The sequence below is a fragment of the Schistocerca cancellata genome, chromosome 5 (genome assembly GCF_023864275.1).
Source record: "Schistocerca cancellata isolate TAMUIC-IGC-003103 chromosome 5, iqSchCanc2.1, whole genome shotgun sequence".
NCBI lineage: Eukaryota > Metazoa > Arthropoda > Insecta > Orthoptera > Acrididae > Schistocerca > Schistocerca cancellata.
The window spans coordinates 474,609,044-474,631,385 of NC_064630.1; the positions used below are offsets into that span (position 1 = coordinate 474,609,044).

The window sequence follows — 22,342 nt, forward strand, 5'->3', positions numbered from 1 at the left end:
CAAACCTCTCTCCCAAAATTCGCAAGAGTCGTATTGCATCTCTTGTGCCTATATTCTGTCATAAACCAAATTTCTCCTCAGCCAGATTCTTCTCCATTACCTTCTCCAGTCTTTTATTAATGATTCTTAACAAAGCTGTGGCTGCATGCGAAATGAAGCTGATTCTACTGTGCTCAGTGCTTTTCTTGGTTCATTGTTTCGTCGGAACTGAAATCACAGCTATTGTCAGAACGTCCTCCGGCCATGTGCCATATATTTTATTACATAGCATCACTATTTCTCTTTCGCCTTCTTAGTTCAAACATTTCAGTACTTCTCCTGCTATCGCAGCTGTACGTATTCCTCTTTAGAGCTATTGCACTCATTTCTTCTTCAGTTATGGTTGCTTGTCCTTCCTGAACAGTATGAGCTGGGGACATCGTGCACATTATTGCGGATCGCCTGCATCCCTTCACGCTTCATATCTTCCCGATTCACAATGGCAATTTCCAGCAGAGTAAGTCCACTGTCGTAGACCAGAACCTCGCTGCAGTGTTTTGAGGAGGATAATAGTGAACTCACGTTATTGACTTGGTCAACAAATATGCTTGATCTCAGCCTGGTGAACACCCATGGGACGCTATCGGGTGGCAGCTTCGGATCACAAACAGCTGGCCCGTAATGTAGATAAATTAAGTGATCTGTGCGTAGACATCTGCTCCCAGATACCTTCAAAAACTCAACTTGTTGTCTCCGTACCATACAGAATCGACGATGTATTGCGTTCCGTATGTAGCCCAACACACTATTAAGCGGGTGGCGATAATGTTTTAGCTCAGCGGTGTATACTGAGTAAGTTTTTATCGAAAATTCTCATTCTGTAGCGATCAGATAGTTACCCGAACTATTATGTAAGAACGGAAGGTCTGTGTGACCCAATACGACCTCCGTACTGAGAGCCATCAGACCAGGGATGGTTAAGGGAGGGGTGAGTCTGCAGGGAATTCTTGTAGAGGCTTCCACCTGCATGCAGGTCTTCATGAAACAAAATTTTGATATTGATCGCTTAAAAAAATCAGCAATTTATTCCTTGAAGCTCTTCATGCATGACATCGTATGGGGGGCCATCAGTTTTCATATTGATCTAAATTTAAAAGGTTCACATCTTCCTTCAGTAATGATAAAGAGCCACCTCGAACTTTTAGTGTCACGTGAGTCTGTTTTTCAAATCCTAAACATTTTTCATTGTGTTTGTGTCTGTGCGTTTGTAGGTCAGTGGCGCTCAACGACGAGGTTATATGCGTCCATCCGTAATTAGTAGAAACGACTGTGGTAAAAAGTATAAAACGCGATTAAAGAAAGAAAAAGCAGTTGGAGATAAAATCGTGTTCATTCTCTCCAATCTTACCCACAATCACCCTCGCAATCGCAGTACCTCACATCATATAATAAAGCGTTAGAGTTGGTCGGAAATTCTAAAACTTTCAAGTAAAACACAAGTAACATAAGAGAAAAACTAAAATAGATTCACAGGAATCTGTATATGGCTGATCACTTACAGAAAACACGGATGAGTCAGCCGCCCTGACAACACATTAAAGACGTTGTCCTAAAATTTTAGGGAACAAATCAGACATTGTACAAAACTTTGGAAGATGTACCATATTCGCTTCACTGTCATTTAAAAAAGGGGCAAAATGGGTGGCAAAACAGCTGCTGCCCTATTGCCTGAATGAAAAATACAGTCTACTAAAATGTGGTGCACCGTGAACTTCTGATGTCAGACAGCGCTCACAACACATTCGTTATACAAACAATTCTGCTGGAGGAACGTCCGCAACTGAACATTATTGTAGAGGTAGGAAATACCGCTTCAGTTGTAAGGTTCTTTTTATTATTCAGTACATAAACCACGACCGGTTGCGGACTCTTGAATGCCCATCATCAGGTCTGATACTAAAAGTGAACAAGAACTGACGCTGTTGTTAATTTTTACATGCTGTGAGAAAAAAAAGTTCCATATAACCTTTTACAAAACAGCGGTCGTGTTACGTGAGGTAAAACCTCAGTCAGTGCCAACGAGACACCAGATAAAACTACGGACGACTGCCTGGATAAAAAAAAAAAAATGCAACGAACACCAGGACACTTACACTTTGTGCTGTGACCCAGAGTGTCGCGATGGACGAGTATAGGACGTGGTGATCTTCACCCAAAGAGTGCTGCCCCAAATCTCCCGCCAGTCGAAATCCTGGGAGAACCAATCCTATGGAGCAAGTACCTAGGTGTCACATTAGACCGAAGACTCTTCTGGGCGAGTCATATCCGAGACGAGCAGAGGAATAGGGCACCTTCGTGCTCTCTACCCGCTGCTCAAACCACAGTCTGCTGTGCCGTCATTACACGTCGTCAAGCTTTACCCAACACTGGTGCGACCAGTGTTAAGAGTACGCAGCTGTGGTGTGGGGAAAGGCCGCAAATTCGGTCATCACAACGCTGCAAAGGATCCAGAACCGAGCTCTCCCGAGGGAATACTCCACTCGTCTACTACACTAAGACAAAGGCATCCTGCTCCTGCAGGACAGATTCAGGATCATTGCGAGGTCGTCCTAGGAGAAAGCAGGGGAATCCTGCAACGGACTCTTCCGTGTATTGGGCCATCAACCACATCACAGGCCGAACACACTTTGGTCTGACCTGGTGCCAGAGTAATTTTCTCGCCAATCTCACAGGAAATTATCAGCATGTGACCCAAGGCCAATTCGTATAGGTAAGGTTTTTCTTTTCTTCCCAACAGGAACAGCAAGAACAGCATTTTCATGCCTTCAATGCTCAAGCTGTTGAGCAACGAAAGTTAACCAAAGAAGCGACAGCGACAGGAGCTGGTATTTACAATCAGGAGGATCATATGAAAAGGTTTCCGACATGATTATGGCCGCACAATGGTAATTAACAGACCTTGAACGCGGAATGCCAGTTAGAGCTAGACGCGTGGGACTTTCCATATCGGAAACCGTTAGGCAATTCAAGATCCACAGTGTCAAGAGTGGGCCGAGAATACCAAATATCACGGTCAACGCAGTGGCCGACCGTCTTCACTTACCGACAGAGAGCAGCGGCGTGTACGAAGAGTTGCCAGTACCAACAGACAAGCAACACTGCATGAAATAACGGAAGAAATCAATGTGGGACGTACGACGAGCATATCCGTTAGGAATGTGCTACGAAGTTTGGCGTTAACGGGCTATGGTCGTGGATAACCGATGTGAGTGCCTTTGCCAAAAGCACAACGTCGCCTGCAGCGCCTCTCCTGGGCTCGTGACCGTATCGATCGGACCCTAGACGAATGGAAAACCGTGGTCTGGTCAGATGAGTCCCAAATTCACTTGGTAAGATTTGATCGTAGGATACAAGTGTGGCGCAGACCCCATGAAGCCATGGACCCAGGTTGTCAACAAGGCACTCTGCAAGCTGGTAGTGGCTGCATAAAGGTGTGGGCTGTGTTTACACTGAGTGGACTGGTTCCTCTGGTCCAACTGAACAGATCACTGATTGGTAGTGTTATATTCGGCTACTTGGATGCCATTTACAGCCATTCACGTATTTTATGGAAGACAAGGGCCATGTCATTTGGCTACAGTTGTTTGCGACTGGTCTGAAGAACATTCTGGACTATTCAAAGAAATGATTTGGCCACCTAGTTCGCCCATTATGGAACCCATAAAATGTTTCTGTGACATAACGGAAAGGTTAGGTCGTGCACGAACAGCACAGCTTAACATTTCTGTAATGGACTTCCAACAACTTTTTGATTCCATATCACGTCGAGTTGCAGCGCTACGCCGGACAGAATGAGGTTCGACATGATAAGAGGAATCAACCCATGAATTCTGTCACCTCAGAGAATGTTACCGCCCATGTGGCAGTCTGTTCGTGCCATTTTTCACTAGTACAATGGTCGTCCACATATGGCATTAGTGTCTGTGAACTGCCTGGGCGATGTTAATGTACTCCCGTGGCCAACAAGGTCTCCAGATCTGTCCCCGACGTAATACGTGTGGTACCAGCTCGGACGTCAACGCCGTCTCAGCCCCAGTATTCAGGATACCAAGGACGAGTTACACCAGTTGTGGCCCAGCTTGGCTCATGAGACGATACAACGGCTTTATGACGCCCTTTCCAACTGACTCATTGTGTACATCCAGGCCAAAGGGAATACTATGTAATACTGATGCTGCCAATTACACTACTCGCCATTAAAATTGCTACACCACGAAGATGACGTGCTACAGACGCGAAATTCAACCGACCGGAAGAAGATGCTTTGATACGCAAATGATTATCTTTTCAGAGCATTCACACAAGGTTGGCGCCGATGGCGACACCTACAACGTGCTCACATGAGGAAAGTTTCCAACCGATTTCTCATACACAAACAGCAGTTGACCGGCGTTGCCTAGTGAGACGTTGTTGTGAAACCTCGTGTAAGGAGGAGAAATGCATACCATCACGTTTCCGACTTTGATAAAGGTCGGATTGTAGTCTATCGCGATTGCGGTTTACCGTATCGCGGCATTGCTGCTCGCGTTGGTCGAGATCCAATGACTGTTAGCATAATATGGAATCGATGGGTTCAGAATGGTAATACGGAACGCCGTGCTGGATCCCAACGGCCTCGTATCACTAGCAGTCGAGATGACAGGCATCTTATCCGCATGGCTGTAACGGATCCTGCAGCCACGTCTCGATTCCTGAGTCAACAGATGGGGACGTTTGCAAGACAACAACCATCTGCACGAACAGTTCGACGACGTTTGCAGCAGCATGTACTATCAGCTCGGAGACCATGGCTGCGGTTACCCTTGACGCTGCATCACAGACAGGAGCGCCTGCGATGTTGTACTCAACGACGAAGCTGGGTGCACGAATGGCAAAACGTCATTTTTTCGGATGAATCCAGGTTCTGTTTACAGTATCATGATGGTCGCATCCGTGTTTGGTGACATCGCGGTGAACGCACATTGAGAGCGTGTATTCGTCATCGCCGTACTGGCGTATCACCCGGCGTGATGGTATGGGGTGCCATTGGTTACACGTCTCGGTCACCTCTTGTTCGCATTGACGGTACTTTGAACAGTGGATATTACATTTCAGATGTGTTACGACCCGTGGCTCTACCCTTCATGCGATCCCTGCGAAACCCCACATTTCAGCAGCGTAATGCACGACCGTATGTTGCAGGTCCTGTACGGGCCTTTCTGTATATAGAAAATGTTCGACTGCTGCCCTGCCAGCACATTCTCCAGATGTCTCACCAATTGAAAACGTCTGGTCAATGGTGGCCGAGCAACTGGCTCGTCACAATACGCCAGTCACTACTCTTGATGAACTGTGGTATCGTGTTGAAGCTCCATGGACAGCTGTACCTGTACACCCCTTCCAAGCTCTGTTTGACTCAATGCCCAGGCGTAACGAGGCCGTTATTACGGCCAGAGGTGGTTGTTCTGGGTACTGATTTCTCAGGATCTATGCACGCAGATTGCGTGAAAATGTAACCACATGTCAGTTCTTGTTATATATATTTGTCCAATGAATACCCGTTTATCATCTGCATTTCTTCTTGTTGCAGCAATTTCAATGGCCAGTAGTGTAACATCACACTCTTCGTTCGTTAAGTTTCATTTCGTTTCCTCCTCTTCTTCTGTTGAAAGGTGGCTACACTGAGCCACAGCGCCAGAAATCGCGCCAGAGAGTATTGTTCCGCCGCCTCCACTGGCAGTGATTATTGAGACGCAGCGACAGGCAGTTCTTACCGAGAAGTTGTGGTGGACACTGCTTGTCGTGAAGACAGAGTGAGATGTGGTAGTGGAGAGCGTTGTTCCATGTTTTATGCAGTGGTTTGATGGGAGAGATAGCAGATGTTATTCCAATGGAGATATTGTAATGGTCAGAGTGCTTTTCGTCAATATATATGAAGGTAATAAATATTATGTTGTTTATTTATTTGTGTGTCCTGAATAATGTGTCATTACAGGTTCAGTCAACAAAGCATCTGGCTTGTGTTCTTGTATTAGAGTGTAATTTTGGTTTTCTTGCACAATTATGGTATTTGTAATTTTCTTTTATCACGTCAGTATAATTGCTATTTAAAAATTCTTGTCTTGTTGAAGAAGAACCGTGCCAGATGTGCGTTGAGTCATACTACCACATACAGAAGAGCTACACTTGTGCTTTGTTGGTTTCGTAGGTTTTATAGTTGCTGGGGACTTAATTAATTAACTGTGTTAACGAAAATTTTCTTACATTCTTTGTTGTCATTCTAAGCAGTCAGATTGCGTACTAAAACTAGTCAGGGCCAGCCGTTTACGAGACTTGCGTAATCGGACTAACAGCTACAAAAAAAAAATATATCTGCAGTATTATTTTAATTAAGCCACCATGCACGTTGTAAATTTAACTCTGAAAATTTTTGTACTATCACGCGATCTCTTTCTTCCTGTTCTCTATCCTGTTCCCTTTGTCTAATCTCTACTGCAATTAATCTATTATTGTGAGAGTTCAAAATCGGTTGTACTTCTTCTCTGATTTCTTTCTTTAACTCATCTTTCATATTTTTGAAACATGTCCCTATTCGTGAGTCTAACCGTGTTTCCATTGTTCCCATTTGTGATCCCAGTGAGTCTAACCGTTTTTCCATTGTTTCCCTATCTGTTTTTAATTCAGACCGTAACTGTGATCCCAGTGAGTCTAACCGTATTTCCATTGTTTCCCTATCTGTTTTTAATTCAGATCGTAACTGTGATCCCAAATTTAATATTGCACTCATCAACTGCTCCATATCAGCCGGTTAGAAATTCTTTTCGCCCCTAACATTTCCCACAAAACTAACTTCTTTCTGCATAGCTGTAAAGCTATCTGTGTTCGATACTATTCCAGAATCTTGTATCGTCAATCTGGTATTCTGTGAATTTTCTGAATGAGAAAAATTTTGAAATGGTTCCGGACTATTTTCCCGACTTATTAAATTGTTTTCAACTTCATTATTCATCACACTGTTCTCCTGTGTTGGCGAGTTCGCCATATCAACAATTTCGTCATTCTCACTATTCATCATTTTTGCCTTTTTCATTGATCGCGTAATCATTTACAAAATATACAATACTCGTCACTATATGAAAATTACACACAATGACACTTAATCTTCAACAATATCATTCACACGAAATGTTTCCCTCAAACACGATTGACGAACAATTGAAATAATTGCACTAAATTGTCAAACGCGTATACAAGACAACAAAATTAAATTATGAAATACCATTAGAAGAATGACAATTACCAAATCTACACATGCAATCTAGACTACAATTACTAAACTACAAATTACTACAACAATACTACTGTCTACTATTTTTACAATCAGAAGATTCCAAGGGACGATCCGAAGCAGCGGTCGCCACGTGCATGGTGGCTTAATTAAAATAATACTGCAGATATATTTTTTTTGTAGCTGTTAGTCCGATTACGCAAGTCTCGTAAACGGCTGGCCCTGACTAGTTTTAGTACGCAATCTGACTGCTTAGAATGACAACAAAGAATGTAAGAAAATTTTCGTTAACACAGTTAATTAATTAAGTCCCCAGCAACTATAAAACCTACGAAACCAACAAAGCACAAGTGTAGCTCTTCTGTATGTGGTAGTATGACTCAACGCACATCTGGCACGGTTCTTCTTCAACAAGACAAGAATTTTTAAATAGCAATTATACTGACGTGATAAAAGAAAATTACAAATACCATAATTGTGCAAGAAAACCAAAATTACACTCTAATACAAGAACACAAGCCAGATGCTTTGTTGACTGAACCTGTAATGACACATAAATAAATAAACAACATAATATTTATTACCTTCATATATATTGACGAAAAGCACTCTGACCATTACAATATCTCCATTGGAATAACATCTGCTATCTCTCCCATCAAACCACTGCATAAAACATGGAACAACACTCTCCACTACCACATCTCACTCTGTCTTCACGACAAGCAGTGTCCACCACAACTTCTCGGTAAGAACTGCCTGTCGCTGCGTCTCAATAATCACTGCCAGTGGAGGCGGCGGAACAATACTCTCTGGCGCGATTTCTGGCGCTGTGGCTCAGTGTAGCCACCTTTCACTGTGTGTGTGTGTGTGTGTGTGTGTGTGTGTGTGTGTGTGTGTTCGGGCTTACGGGCGCTGAACGTCGAGGTCATCAGCGCCCTGACACACATTAAAAGAAACGAAAGTGGACGAATTTAGTAAAATCGAAGCATACACGCAAAGAAAATGCAAAATTCTGTATAGAAAATAATATGTAAGTAAAACGAGAAAGGAGCGTCAAGGATGGCACAGGAAATTGTCACTGTCTGGCCATTTACGTAAAATATGAGCGAGCCAGTCATCCTGTGCACAAATTAAGACTCTCTCCCTAAAATCTTGGTAAAAACATTGGACAAGTCACAGAACTCTAACACTTTAACCACAATCGTTAGAGTATTTCCTAAAAGACATGGCAGATCCGCCAGCAAGTAAGCCGCAGCCCGCTGGTCAGAGAATAAAACGCAGTCCAGTAAAACGTGGCGCACAGTGACCTGGACGCCACAAGTACCACACATTGGAGTGTCCTCTCGCCGGAGCAGGAAGCCATGCGTCATAGGACTGTGGCCTATACGAAGACGAGTGAGGAGAACCTCGTCCCGTCTGGAAAGAAGTACACCACACACGCGTTGTGGGCTTGACTAAACGGAGCTTATTGTCAGTAATTTCCAGCTACTCATCCTCACACCGACGCATGATTCGTGAGCTCAATAGCGAGGTGAGTGCGTGCAGGGGGATGGCACACTGATCGAGACACGTCTCCTTGGCTGCGAGATCTGCCCTTTCGTTCCTAGCAATGCCAACGTGCCCTGGAACCCAGCAGAAAACCACGTCCTTCCCGAGTCGTTGTAGTTGGAGGGGGGCATCCTGGATGGTCTGGACTATTTTATCTGCTGGATACAAACGTTGCAATGAGTGAAGGGCACTTAGTGAATCAAGACAGACAAAAAAATTTAGGACGGGAAGAGCATCTCATCTGCTCCAGTGACAGCAAGATAGCAGTCATTTCTGCATCAAAGACAGTAAATGCTTTAGGCTGTCGGACCTTGAGGACATGATCTGGAAAGACAACAGAGCAACCAACAGAATACTCCTGTTTCGACCCATCCGTAAAAACAGCTTCATAGTCGGAATGCTTCAGAGTTTTGTCAAGCGTTGCCATGTGCAATACTACATGGCTCTTACAGTCTTTGTTTGCTGCCGGAGCACATACATCTTTTTTGTCATTACATTAAGAAATAGATTCTCGGCATTGAATTCTATGGAACAACAACGGCAAAGATCAAGAGATGGTTCAAATGGCTCTGAGCACTATGTGACTTAACTACTGAGGTCATCAGTCCCCTAGAACTTAGAACTACTTAAACCTAACTAACCTAAGGACATCACACACATCCATGCCCGAGGCAGGATTCGAACCTGCGACCGTAGCGGTCACGCGGTTCCAAACTGACGCGCTTAGAACCGCACGGCCACACCGGCCGGCAAGATCAAGAGATTTTCGGTTTTATTACCCTGGATTTCTCCAATTTTTAATCTTCTCGTACAGCAACTGAATTATTCTGAAATCCCACACACTTAACGTGGAAAATTGTTCTACTGCGCTCAATCACAAACTATGAACTCAAAAAGTAGTTTAATATTAGACCGCAACAAAATGTTTGTTTTAGATTTGGAATTTGCTATTCGTAAATGTTATGAGGTATTGATGTAATAGAAGAATCAAATTAAGTTTTCAAATTAATTTGCTGGAATGGCGAATGGCTTTTTATAGACAGACATTTTTTCGCATTACTTACTTTTCATTGTTGGGCAGGCTGAGCGTTATACTTCCTTCTGTATTCTCCCCATACTTCATGTACCCAAGGAATCCGGTTACCGTGAACAGAGAGACGACGAGAACCATGGCTATGTTAAGTACTCCAAGCGGCTCACGGAATCTCTTCGGAGTTTTCATGCTGTCCTCCAGTGGTAGAATCTGTAATAAATTTAAAAATGGCTCTGAGAACTATGGGACTTAACATCTGAGGCCATCAGTCCCCTAGAACTTAGAACTACTTAAACCTAACTAATCTAAGGACATCACAAACATCCATGCCCGAGGCAGGATTCGAACCCGCGACCGTAGCAGTCGCGCGGTTCCGGACTGAAGTAATAAATTTAAGGTACGAACGCATTACACAAGATGCAAATGTTTCTAAATTACAGGCTATGAGTGTGTTCTCGTGTCATCACGTTCACAATATCACATTTAGGATCAAATTTTGCGTTCAATTTTTTTTCCTGGTCTGATAGATTTTGCGTGCAAGATAACGGTCTTTATGGTTTTGTGCACTCTGAGAGGAAATCAGTGATTAAGACTCGGTAAAGCGGACCATTTATAATCTTCTGTTCGTATACTTTGCTTTAATATTCTATAATGTCCATGAACGGCAGTAGACTTATGTCTGGATAATTAACAACAAAAAGGTGACACAACATTTGCACCGTCCTACTTCAGATCAGCTAAAGGTTCGTTCCAACGACCATGATGTCGGAAGATTTATAATTATATTAACACATTCCTTCACTAAAGGTCATTTTGATAAATAGGGAAAATAATTCTATCGTTCAAGAATAATATCCAAGCATTTCAAATACGCTCGAATATCCTGTGATGAAATATTCAAGGTGGTCCACTGATCGTGACCGGGCCAAATATCTCACGAAATAAGCGTCAAACGAAAAAACTACAAAGAACGAAACTTGTCAAGCTTGAAGGGGGAAACCAGATGGCGCTACGGTTGGCCAGCTAAATGGCGCTGCCATAGGTAAACGGATCTCAACTGCGTTTTTTTAAAAATAGGGACCCCCATTTTTATTACATATTCGTGTAGTACGTAAAGAAATATGAATGTTTTAGTTGGACCACTTTTTTCGCTTTGTGATAGATGGCACTGTAATAGTCACAAACATATGGCTCACAATTTTAGACGAACAGTTGGTAACAGGTAGGTTTCTTAAATTAAAATACAGAACGTAGGTACGTTTGAACATTTTATTTCGGTTGTTCCAATGTGATACATGTACCTTTGTGAACTTATCATTTCTAAGAACGCATGCTTTTACAGCGTGATTACCTGTAAATACCACATTAATGCAATAAATGCTCAAAATGATGTCCGTCAACTTCAATCCACTTGGCAATACTTGTAACGGCATTCATCTTAACAGCGAGCAGTTCACCTTCCGTAATGTTCGCACATGCATTGACAATGCGCTGACGCATGTTCTCAGGCGTTGTCGGTGGATCACGATAGCAAATATCCTTCAACTTTCCCCATAGAAAGAAATCCGGGGACGTCAGATCCGGTGAACGTGCGGGCCATGGTATGGTGCTTCGACGACGAATCCACCTGTCATGAAATATGCTATTCAATACCGCTTCAACCGCATGCGAGCTATGTGCCGGACATCCATCATGTTGGAAGTACATCGCCATTCTGTCATGCAGTGAAACATCTTGTAGTAACAGCCGGCCGCTGTGGCCGAGAGGTTCTAGGCGCTTCAGCCCGGAACCGCGCTGCTGCCACGGTCGCAGGTTCGAATCCTGCCTCGGCCTGGATGTGTGTGATGTCCTTAGGTTAGTTAGGTTTAAATAGTTCTAAGTTCTAGGGGACTGATGACCTTAGACGTTAAGTCCCATAGTGCTCAGAGCCATCTTGTAGTAACATCAGTAGAACATTACGTAGGATATCAGCATACATTGCACCATTTAGATTGCCATCGATAAAATGGGGGCCAATTATCCTTCCTCCCATAATGCCGCACCATACATTAACCCGCCAAGGTCACAGATGTTCCACTTGTCGCAGCCATGGTGAATTTTCTGTTGTCCAATAGTGCATATTATGCCGGTTTACGATACCGCTGTTGGTGAATGACGCTTCGTCGCTAAATAGAACGCTTGCAAAAAAAACTGTCATCGTCCCGTAATTTCTCTTGTGCCCAGTGGCAGAACTGTACACGACGTTCAAAGTCGTCGCCATGGAATTCCTGGTGCATAGAAATATGGTACGGGTGCAGGCGATGTTGATGTAGCATTCACAACACCGATGTTTTTGACATTCCCGATTCTCGCGCAATTGTCTGCTACTGATGTGCGGATTAGCCGCGACAGCAGCTAAAACACCTGCTTGGGCATCATCATTTGTTGCAGGTCGTGGTTGACGTTTCACATGTGGCTGAACACTTCCTGTTTCCTTAAATAACGTAACTATCCTGCGAACGGTCCGGACACTTGGATGATGTCGTCCTGGATACCGAGTAGCAGATATAGATCACGCCCTTTGCTCATTTTGATCACCAACAATATCGACCTTTTCCGCAATTGGTGAACGGTCTATTTTAACACGGGTAATATATCACGAAACAAATACCGTTCGCACTGGCGGAATGTTACGTGATACCACGTACTTACACGTTTGTGACTATTACAGCGCCATCGATCACAAAGCGAAAAATGTGGTCCAACTAAAACATTCATATTTCTTTATTTAATACACGAATATGTAATAAAAAATGGGGGTTCCTTTTTTAAAAAAACGCAGTTGAAATCCGTTTGACCTATGCAGCGCCATCTAGCGTGCCAACCAAAGCGCCATCTGGTTTCCCCTTTCAAGCTAGACGAGTTTCGTTTTTTGTAGTTTTTTCGTTTGATACTTATTTCGTGAGATAGTTGGCCCGGTCACTATCAGTGGACTATCCTGTATATATAACATTGTAAGTCCCTATAAACCGTTAACATGCTACACATGGTAACTAGTGATTTTTTTACGGTGTAATGTCTCTACGCTCCTTGCCACCCTCCTTATCTTGTATTATCGTTCCTGTTATTAAGATTTGCAATATATATTAATGTGCAATTTTTTTCTTGGGGAACAAAGAGCTTTTAGAGGTTTCTCTCTAAGGTCAGTCACTGTGTGGTAGAGCATTAGCTAAGCATATTACACTCTGACGACTGGTTATAAATTTTCTGAAAAGATAGGACAATATTGTGTAAGATATCTGTCTTTAAATCCATAATATTTGATTGGAAATATTGATTCTATGTCAATTGTATTTACGTAATATATTTGCCTCTGAATTATGTGAGTACATGTACGTCCTCGCGCGGTCGCTCTCTCTCACACACACACGTAGGGGGAGGAGAGAGGGCGTTGCTTGACGTCGTCATTGATAAGGAAGAGGACATCATTGATAAGACTGCCCTTGCTTGTGGGCAACCCACGCTAACACTTGCACTTTTGAGAGTCAAATGGCCTTCGTCAAAGATAGTCAGTGGTATCGCATACTTCAGTACGTAATTTAAGGTAAAGTGCGCTGTAGTCACTACAGATATACTACTTACGAGCGGGAGACTATCCTTGAGAGGATAGGAAATAAACAAGGTCAGATGAATATGTGCCTGGAAATGTTTGGTGGCAGTGTTAAACGCTATTTATTCGTATCACGAACGCCCTGCTCATTCCATTCCATGCACGAAGCGTCCCTTTTTTTAGCAGATCACTAAAATTGTTTAAATTTGGGAGGAGAATATTGGTTCCGTTATTTGCCCTAAAACGAAGGAAAGACCCTAGGAAATCTCGGACGGAACTTGAAGATCTGTGTTATTTTTTTTATTTTTTATTTCTGAGACTTTTTACCTCAGACAAAGATATAACGTCCTAGTTCAAGTATGTCTGTATGTAAGAGGCAAAGTCGATGAATTGCTCAACATCTGTGTAACCTGCCAACAGATAAATTATAATAACATCCCAACAGAAAAAAATATAACATTCGCATTCAGCGTAACCTAGCAACAGATAAATTTCGTAACCTACCAATAATTAAATGTGACTAACCTCCTAATAAAATTGTGGCTCACTTATAACCTTTCAATAACTGACTGCGAATTTAAACTGGTAAATTTTGGACGTCAGCAGTGCTGCGTCATGGCCCTGAAAATTCATTCTGAATAAATTGAAAATTCTTACCTCAATAAAGTCGCCGGATAACGCATATATATCTGCCCCAATAAGAAATCTTTCTGGCACAGCCCAGTGCAATTCTGGCCGATAGATTTGTCATGTATAAAAAGAAACAACTGATTTTTCTTCACAATAATCGGAATGATTATGGATTAGAGAAATTATAAAATTCTTTAAATTGAGATGAATGATTGCCAAAAGGTTTTTTTTAAGAAAGATTATTATTTAGAGATTTTTTTTAAAAACGTTTACATGGGACTGGATATAAAAATAATACATACGCGCGGGCTGCTTTTACCTTATACTACATCGCTCAGGTACCGCCATCGCTCCCCACGATCGGCCCATCCAACTCGGTACACCAAACTCCTAGGTACTACTTACTCCTACTGCCACTTAGTTGCTACTGCTGACAACACTGCTCTCTAGTCTGAGATTCTCTTATAGCTTACATATCGCGGGCAGCGCGTGAGGAATCCATCGAAATTACATCTGCTCGAGTGCGCTAGCAATAAATTCATTAGTCATGGACATCTTACATCTGTGTTGCATTCTGTCAAACTGAAATTGAATTCACGTGCCTAAACAAGTAGAATTGCGAAGGACTGAGGTCCTACGAGCTGGCTGGTGCATCATCATGTTGAAGCCCCTTCGCAGATGCAAAGGCATTTCTTCCAGCATCACAAGCAGTGTTTCTCGCAAGAACTGCAGAAATACATTGGCTGCTAGGCTTCGTTAAAAGTCGAAGGTCCGACAAGACGGATGACAAAAAAACCGCATGCACGCTCTGACGCTGAACCGGTACTCATGATTCCTAGTCAAAATAACATAAGAACCTATGCAGCCCGTAGATGAATGTTGTATAGCTTGGTGTCTTCAGCTAGAACGTAGTGTAAGGTAATTGTATGATGGCAGTAAAATTACTTCTAGCATACTAACCACGCCTGACAAGACGTCTGTTGACAAGCCATTATGTTGATCAGCGTCTGCATGTTGAGCTATTGGACCTACATGTATGAATTAGGTTTATTTTGTAATTTATCCAGTATGCTAACTGTCGTATTTATGCTTAATCTGACCAACAGGATTTTTGTTGTGGTCATTAGTCCAAAAACTTATTTGATGCAGCTATCCATGCTCATCTCTCCTGGTCAAGACTCTTCATCTCAACATAGCTACTGCCAATTACGTCCATTTTAATTCACTTACTGTATATGAGCCTTGGTCTCCCACTACAATTTCTGCCCCCCCCCTCCCAACACCACCACTCCCCGCCTATCACTTTCCTCCATTGTCGAATTAACTACTCGCAAGCAGTAATGTCAAGAAAGCATAGGAAGTTTCTACTTTAAAGCTGTAAAATGGTTCAAATGGATCTGAGCACTATGGGACTTAACTTCTGAGGCCATCAGTCCCCTAGAACTTAGAACTACTTAAACCTAACTAACCTAAGGACATCACACACATCCATTCCCGAGGCAGGATTCAAACCTGCGACCGTAGCGGTCGCGCAGTTTCAGACCGTAGCGCCTAGAACCGCTCGGCCTGCATGGGTGTAAACTCGAATCATCTTGCACATACTAGATATTCTTTAAAGTCACATTTACCTATAATAATGCTAAGGATACATGTAATCATTACGTTCGTCTTTATTAAGCGATGAATTTCCTTCGTAAAATACTTACAACACCAATCGCCTCTAGTGAGAAAAGCACCGTTCCGAGGAAGAGAGGAAATTCTTCGAGCGTTCCAAAAGGCACTTTGTCGTCGAGTGTAGGCGAGTCGATCACCAGGTAGTAGAAGGTGATACCGAATCCTGCTATGGTCAGGAGGCTGGCGAGCGTTGTGAATGGAGCCAGGAGCTTCAGGTTGCGCACCATGTTTATCAGTATGAGTGGCAGCAACAAAATCAACATGTAGATCCTCAGGTCCAGCCCACTGTAGTACTCGTCCACAACCTGTGAGAATGTAAGATTATTTATATTGTAACGTAGTGTCACAGCACAAACATTCGTCTCTTACGTAGCTATAAATCCATTAATTAACGCAAAGTAACAAGTTGTTACTTAATTCATATTGTGATACCCATTATTTTGATTGATACAGATTCTTAAAAAGACGGACCCGCACTGTTGGCCAAAACACAAATAAAGCGAATCAAGGCCGAAAAATATGTAAGTCCAAATATAACAAATTGTAGTTCGAAACTTCTGATGTAGAGTCAATGGCTGTCGAAAGAGAACAACGGAAGAGTCCAACGCGTGCTGGCGTCTATAAACGCCGCGTGGTCCGGCCGCGGATCTAGGCTGCGGGGTAAGGGCGGTGGTTATCACTGAAACTATCGGATTTCGGTTTACACTCTCGTATCCTAATACCACATGTTTAAATCTTCAGATTTATGCTTTCGAGCATGTCCTGATAGATACCTCATTTGATCAGTTTACGTATCAAAAACACCGAAACACTTACATGTGTGTCAACAGGTGTTTACTGAACATGCAGAAACAGTTGTTCAGGCCACACTAAATGAATTAAGATAGTAGCCGAGTCACGGCAGTGATTGTAGAGAGGTATGGTCAGTGCCTGCAGCGTTACCGCGTGCCAATCCAATGGTCAAGTCTACGGCAAGGCTATTATGAACAGTGTCCGTATTTAATGACCATGAAGAGTGTTAAGTGTCAAGTGAAGTAACAACTGACAGTGCAGTGAGTAAACATGGGCGAAACCATAACAAAACTGTGCCTGATGTGTGCTGCACCCTTTATGGAGAAGATGTTGCTAGTTTTGTGGCCCATGCAACACATCATGGGCCGTCCCATCAGCAATGATGTACATAAGACGACGCCGCCCTTGGGATCTGTGCCGCTTCCATTGGCTCCCTTTCTCATTACTACCATTCTTGAGAGATACACTATTGGCCATTAAAATTGCTACACCACGAAGATAACGTGCTACAGACGCGACATTTAACCGACAGGAAGAAGATGCTGTGATATGCAAATGATTAGCTTTTCAGAGCATTCACACAAGGTTGGCGCCGGTGACGACACCTACAACGTGCTGACATGAGGAAAGTTTCCAACCGATTTCTCATACACATTCGATAAAGGTCGGATTTTACCCTATCGCGACTGCGATTTATCGTATCGCGACATTGCTGCTCGCGTTGGTCGAGAACCAAGGACTGTTAGCAGAATATGGAATCGGTGGGTTCAGGAGGGTAAGACGGAACGCTGTGCTGGATCCCAACGGCCTCGAATCACTAGCAGTCGAGATGACAGGTGTCTTATCCGCAAGGCTGTAACATATCTTGCAGCCGTGGCTTGACCCTTCATTCGATCCCTGCGAAACCCTACATTTCAGCAGGATATTGCACGACCGCAAGTTGCACGTCCTGTACGGGCCTTTCTGGATACAGAAAATGTTCGACTGCTGCCCTGGCCAGCACATTCTCCAGATGTCTCACCAACTGATAACGTCTGGTCAATGGTGGCCGAGCAACTGGCTCGTCACAATACGCCAGTCACTACTCTTGATGAACTGTGGTATCGTGTTGAAGCTGCATGGGCAGCTGTACCTGTACATGCCATCCAAGCTCTGTTTGACTCAATGCCCAGGCGTATCAAGGCCGTTATTACGGCCAGACGTGTTTGTTCTGGGTACTGATTTCTGAGGATCTACGCACCCAAATTGCGTGAAAATGTCAGTTATAGTATAATATATTTGTCCAATGAATACCCATTTATCATCTGCATTTCTTCTTGGTGTATCAATTTTAATGGCCAGTAGTGTATTACTGTAGTCAAGGTCAATCACGAGGGTTCAAGTAGGAAATGTTGTTATTCCATATCCTGTATCTCCTTAGGGTCAAACCACAACCCCAGATTCCAATATTATGATATTCCAAGCACCAAATTTTTACTTTAATTATTCAGTATACTTACTGTTCACTTCATTTAGAACAGCCTTCTCTCCATTGCTCATTCGTATATGTTTACGTTTCGACGATGTGCGAAACTACGGACGTTATCTAACTCCTTAGGTTAGCACTGGCCGCGAACAGCGGTTACAGACGTCCGACTTTGGGCACGTTATGAAACGGAAGGTAGGACAGAGAGTCAGTTAATGTGAAGAGTGGGTTATTCACGTCAGGATCAACGCAAACCAACGCCAACAATAACAGCTGAGGTAAACATGCCGACGACGGCGCCAACACCATCTACATATACATCTACATCCATACTCCGCAAGTCACCTGACGGTGTGTGGCGGAGGGTACTTTGAGTACCTCTATCGGTTCTCCCTTCTATTCCAGTTTCGTATTGTTCGTGGAAAGAAGGATTGTCGGTATGCTTCTGTGTGGGCTCTAATGTCTCTGATTTTATCCTCATGGTACTTTCGCGAGATTTACGTAGGGGGGAGCAATATATTGCTTGACTCTTCGGTGAAGGTATGTTCTCGAAACTTCAACAAAAGCCTGTACCGAGCTACTGAGCGTCTCTCCTGCAGAGTCTTCCACTGGAGTTTATCCATCATATCCGTGACGCTTTCGCGATTACTAAATGATCCTGTAACGAAGCGCGCTGCTCTCAGTTGGATCTTCTCTATCTCTTCTATCAACCCTATCTGGTACGGATCCCACACTTCAAGCAGTGGGCGAACAAGCGTATTGTAACCTACTTCCTTTGTTTTCGGAATGCATTTCCTTAGGGTTCTTCCAATGAATCTCAGTCTGGCATCTGCTTTACCAACGATCAACTTTATATGATCATTCCATTTTAAATCACTCCTAATGCGTACTCCCAGATAATTTATGGAATTAACTGCTTCCAGTTGCTGACCTCCTATATTGTAGCTAAATGATAAGGGATCTATATTTGTGTGTATTCGCAGCACATTACACTTGTCTACATTGAGATTCAATTGCCATTCCCTGCACTATGCATCAATTCGCTGCAGAGCCTCCTGCATTTCAGTACAATTTTCCATTGTTACAAGCTCTCGATATACCACAGCATCATCCGCAGAAAGCCTCAGTGAACTTCCGATGTCATCCACAAGGTCATTTATGTATATTGTGAATAGCAACGGTCCTACGACACTCCCTGCGGCACACCTGAAATCACTCTTACTTCGGAAAACTTCTCTCCACTGAGAATGACATGCTGCGTTCTGTTATCTAGGAACTCTTCAATCCAATCACACAATTGTTCTGATAGTCCATATGCTCTTACTTTGTCCATTAAAGGACTGTGGGGAACTGTATCGAACGCCTTGCGGAAGTCAAGAAACACGGCATCTACCTGTGAACCCGTATATATGGCCCTCTGAGTCTCGTGGACGAATAGCGCGAGTTGGGTTTCACACGACCGTCTTTTTCGAAACCCATGCTGATTCCTACAGAGTAGATTTCTAGTCTCCAGAAAAGTCATTATACTCGAACATAATACGTGTTCCAAAATTCTACAACTGATCGGCGTTAGATATATAGGTCTATAGTTCTGCACATCTGTTCGACGTCCCTTCTTCAAAACGGGGATGACCTGTGCCCTTTTCCAATCCTTTGGAACGCTACGCTCTTCTAGAGACATACGGTACACCGCTGCAAGAAGGGGGGCAAGTTCCTTCGCGTACTCTGTGTAAAATCTAACTGGTATCCCATCAGGTCCAGCGGCCTTTCCTCTTTTGAGCGATTTTAATTGTTTCTCTATCCCTCTGTCGCTCTATTTCGATATCTACCATTTTGTCATCTGTGCGACAATCTAGAGAAGGAACTACACTGCAGTCTTCCTCTGTGAAACAGCTTTGGAAAAAGACATTTAGTATTTCGGCCTTTAGTCTGTCATCCTCTGTTTCAGTACCATTTTGGTCACAGAGTGTCTGGACATTTTGTTTTGATCCACCTACCGCTTTGACATAAGACCAAAATTTCTTAGGATTTTCTGCCAAGTCAGTACATAGAACTTTACTTTCGAATTCATTGAGCGCCTCTCGCATAGCCCTCCTCACACTACATTTCGCTTCGCGTAATATTTGTTTGTCTGCAAGGCTTTGGCTATGTTTATGTTTGCTGTGAAGTTCCCTTTGCTTCCGCAGCAGTTTTCTAACTTGGTTCTTGTACTACGGTGGCTCTTTTCCATGTCTTACAATCTTGCTTGGCACATACTCATCTAACGCATATTGTACGATGGTTTTGAACTTTGTCCATTGATCCTCAACACTATCTGTACTTGAGACAAAACTTTTGTGTTGAGCCGTCAGGTACTCTGTAATCTGCTTTTTGTCACTTTTGCTAAACAGAAAAATCTTCCTACCTTTTTTAATATTTCTATTTACGGCTGAAATCATCGATGCAGTAACCGCTTTATGATCGCTGATTCCCTGTTCTGCGTTAACCGTTTCAAATAGTTCGGGTCTGTTTGTCACCAGAAGGTCTAATATGTTATTGCCACGAGTCGGTTCTCTGTTTAACTGCTGAAGGTAGTTTTCAGATAAAGCACTTTAAAAAATTTCACTGGATTCTTTGTCCCTGCCACCCGTTATGAACGTTTGAATCTCCCAGTCTATATCCGTCAAATTAAAATCTCCACCCAGAACTATAACATGGTGGGGAAATCTACTCGAAATATTTTCCAAATTATCCTTCAGGTTCTCAGCCACAACAGCTGCTGAGCCAGGGGGCCTATAGAGACATCCAATTATCATGTCTGAGCCTGCTTTAAACGCGACCTTCACCCAAATTATTTCACATTTCGGATCTCCGTCAATTTCCTTCGATACTATTGCACTTCTTATCGCTATAAACACGCCTCCCCCTTCACTGTCCAGACTGTATCTGCGGCATACATTCCAATCTGAGTTTAGGATTTCATTACTGTTTACGTCTGGTTTCAGCCAACTTTCTGTCCCTAGTACTATATGGGCATTGTGACCGTTTATTAATGAGAACAGTTCTGGGACCTTTCTATAGACGCTCCTGCAGTTTACTATTAGCACATTAATATTGTTATTCCCTGTTGCGTTTTGCCTACTACTACCTTGCCGCGTCTCAGGAGGCGTCTTGTCGGGCCTAGGGAGGGAATTCTCTAACCTAAAAAACCCACATGTGCACTCCACACGTACTCCGCTACCCTTGTAGCCACTTCCTGCATGTAGTGCACGCCTGACCTATTCAGGGGGACCCTACATTTCTCCACCCGATAGCGGAGGTCGAGAAATTTGCACCCCAGATCTCCGCAGAATCGTCTGAGCCTCTGGTTTAAGCCTTCAACTCGGCTCCAAACCAGCTGACCGCGATCGGTTCTGGGAACGATACTACAAATAGTTAGCTCAGATTCCACCCCACGAGCGAGGCTTTCCGTCTTCACCAACTCCGCCAACCGCCTGTACGATATGAGGATGACCTCTGAACCCAGACGGCAGGAGTCACTGGTGCCGACATGAGCAACAATTTGCAGTCGGGTGCACCCAGTTCTCTCTATCGCCGCCGGCAGGGCCTCCTCCACATCTCGGATGAAATACCCCGGCAAGCAGACAGAGTGAACACTGACCTTCTTCCCCGACCTTTCCGCTATTTCCCTAACTGGCTCCATCACCCGCCTTACGTTGGAGTGCCCAATAACTAATAAACCCCTTCCCCCTCGTGCCTGTTCTGACCTTGCTGAAGGAGCAGCCTCATGTCCCCTCACAGGCAGAGCGGGCAATGACAATACGGCCAGCTTCCACATTGACCCTCTGCCTCGTGCGCCACGAACGCCGCTGAACCCGCCACTCCCCTTGGGAAGAGAGTGACCCAACCGCCACGGTACCCACGAAGATGTCTCGACAGCAGGGACAGTGGGTGAAGCATTTAACACCTGTGGTGTACCATGCGACGCACCAGACTCCCCACTGCCGCTACACTCCGAGGCAGCAGCCTGAAGACGGCTGACCGCGGCCATCAACACGTTCAGCTGTTCGCGAACAGTGGCCAGCTCCTCCTGCGTCCGTACACAGCAGTCACACATCCTATCCATCCTAAGAAATCAATTTACTGTAGAGAGTCAATCAACTTTAAACTAGACTGCTAGTTCACTAAAGGCGGCTGATAGTTGACTAAACTGTGGTTGCTAGACACTTCTTGTAGAAAACAATGAAAATAGCACTACATGTCTCTGGACTGTATTCAAAAGAAACACTAGCACTACTGGCACTATGATTGACTGAAGGGACT

General features: G+C 43.7%; 1 protein-coding gene across 1 annotated transcript in view; it reads right to left on the reverse strand.

Annotated features, from left to right (window-relative positions):
• The window catches only part of LOC126188067 (proton-coupled amino acid transporter-like protein CG1139), a 129,348-nt gene that overhangs the window by 19,694 nt on the left and 87,312 nt on the right, over nucleotides 1–22,342 (reverse strand). Inside the window, exons 7-8 of the mRNA XM_049929512.1 lie at nucleotides 15,816–16,088; nucleotides 9,922–10,100 (exon numbers count right to left, since the gene is read on the reverse strand). Coding sequence (XP_049785469.1) covers nucleotides 9,922–10,100; nucleotides 15,816–16,088 — 452 coding nt within the window. The remainder of the gene's footprint in view (nucleotides 1–9,921; nucleotides 10,101–15,815; nucleotides 16,089–22,342) is intronic.